The sequence below is a fragment of the Geospiza fortis genome, unplaced genomic scaffold (genome assembly GCF_000277835.1).
Source record: "Geospiza fortis unplaced genomic scaffold, GeoFor_1.0 scaffold40, whole genome shotgun sequence".
Classification (NCBI taxonomy): domain Eukaryota; kingdom Metazoa; phylum Chordata; class Aves; order Passeriformes; family Thraupidae; genus Geospiza; species Geospiza fortis.
This window is the reverse complement of record NW_005054297.1, coordinates 13905432-13906962: the sequence shown is the minus strand read 5'-3', so window position 1 is coordinate 13906962 and position 1531 is coordinate 13905432. Positions and strand designations below refer to the sequence as shown.

At 47.3% G+C, this 1531-nt stretch overlaps 1 protein-coding gene across 1 annotated transcript in view; it reads left to right on the top strand.

Annotated features, from left to right (window-relative positions):
• The window catches only part of KDR (kinase insert domain receptor), a 29610-nt gene that overhangs the window by 7465 nt on the left and 20614 nt on the right, over positions 1–1531 (top strand). Inside the window, exons 10-11 of the mRNA XM_005415657.3 lie at positions 32–188; positions 1285–1405. Of these exons, the coding sequence (XP_005415714.2) occupies positions 32–188; positions 1285–1405 (278 nt within the window). The remainder of the gene's footprint in view (positions 1–31; positions 189–1284; positions 1406–1531) is intronic.

Below are 1531 nucleotides of genomic sequence, written 5' to 3'. Positions count from 1 at the left end.
AGGAGGTGTGACCTGCTGCTCTCTCCTGCAGTGCCCCCCCAGATCGGTGAGAATGCTCTGATGGCCCCTGTGGACTCCTACAAGTATGGCTCGACACAAGCGCTCACCTGCACCGTGTACGCCGTGCCGCCGCCCAGCACCGTGCTCTGGCACTGGCAGCTGGAGGAGGAGTGCACCTTCAACCCCCAGTGAGTGCCAAGCCCTTGCTGTCTTCTGCAGCTTATACAGCTATTGAGGGGTATTTGTGCTGGGTTGGGGTTTGTCCAGTGCCTCCCTCGTCCAGGCTCGTTACTGAGTGCAAACTCAATGGCCAATGGAGAAAGAGTTTGTTGTACTTAATTTGCAGATTGCTGCAGGCGGGCTCTGCCAAGGTCATTGTTGTTGGCAGAGGCGAGGGCCACCCACAGAGAGGATCCAGCCGTGCTGGCATGTTGCTCTTGTGCTCTCTTGAAGGGCATCTCGACTTGCATGGGGTCTCAAATGCAGCTGTTTGCATGCCCTTCCCTCAGATTCCCCTGTGGGCTGCAGGCCCAAAACTCCATCCCAAACAGAGGAAATTTGCTGTTTATGCTAATGATGTGTCCTTGTGGTGTTTTTTTCCCTTGTGCTCGAGTGCTGAGTGTGATGGGGCTCTTTATCTGTGTGAAAGTGTATCTCAGAGGAAGTGCACTGATTGATGTTGGGGAATGATAGAGAGAGTGCCTGACTGAGATTCACGCAGCTTCCCTTATCTGGACCTGCCATAAGCCCAGATTTCCTTTAACAAAAAAAAAGTCCAGGGTAAAAAAAAAAAAGGCATTCTTCTTTCCTGTTGTTGTTTTTAAAATGATTCCACTAGTTTCTTCCTTTGGTGCCTGGTTGCTTCCTACACAATGGCTACTGTCCTCAAGAAATTCTTGTAGGGAGTTCAGTGATTTTTATGTCTCTCTGTCTTCCTTTGAACTAAATCAGCTTGAATCATCCACTTATGAATGGAGGTTTGTTCCCAGAATAGCTGCTTTGCTCCAGCCATCCCAACTAGCTGACACAGGCAGATTAATTAGGAAATTCACCTTTAGGCTTGGGGGTCCTTTACTTTAAAGAGCATGAAGGTCTGAGGGGGTTATAGGGTGAAATTTGATAGAAATAATTCCAGAAGCATATGCTTCCCTCATAGATGCAAGCTGTGGCCAGTGATGCATCTGACTTATAAATATGTTCACAATATAAGTAGAACCCAAAATACCTCTCTTGAAGGGTGAATATTCCTCTTATCTAATGCATGTGTCTCTACTTACATTTCAGGAAAGTTCGCTCAGGAGCCAATCCATATGCATGCAAGAAATGGAAAGTGATCTCTGAGAGAAAGGGCGGGAATCAGGTTGAAATTAAGCACCGGGTTGTTACTATTGCTGGGAAAACAAAGGTGAGCACATTTTCTTTTCTCTTGGCTGGGGATGATTAACCCTGTTCAGCAGTCCATGTGTCTGGAAATACATCACTAGAGATGAGACTCTTATCACCTCGGGGAAAACTCAGGGATCTACTCTCA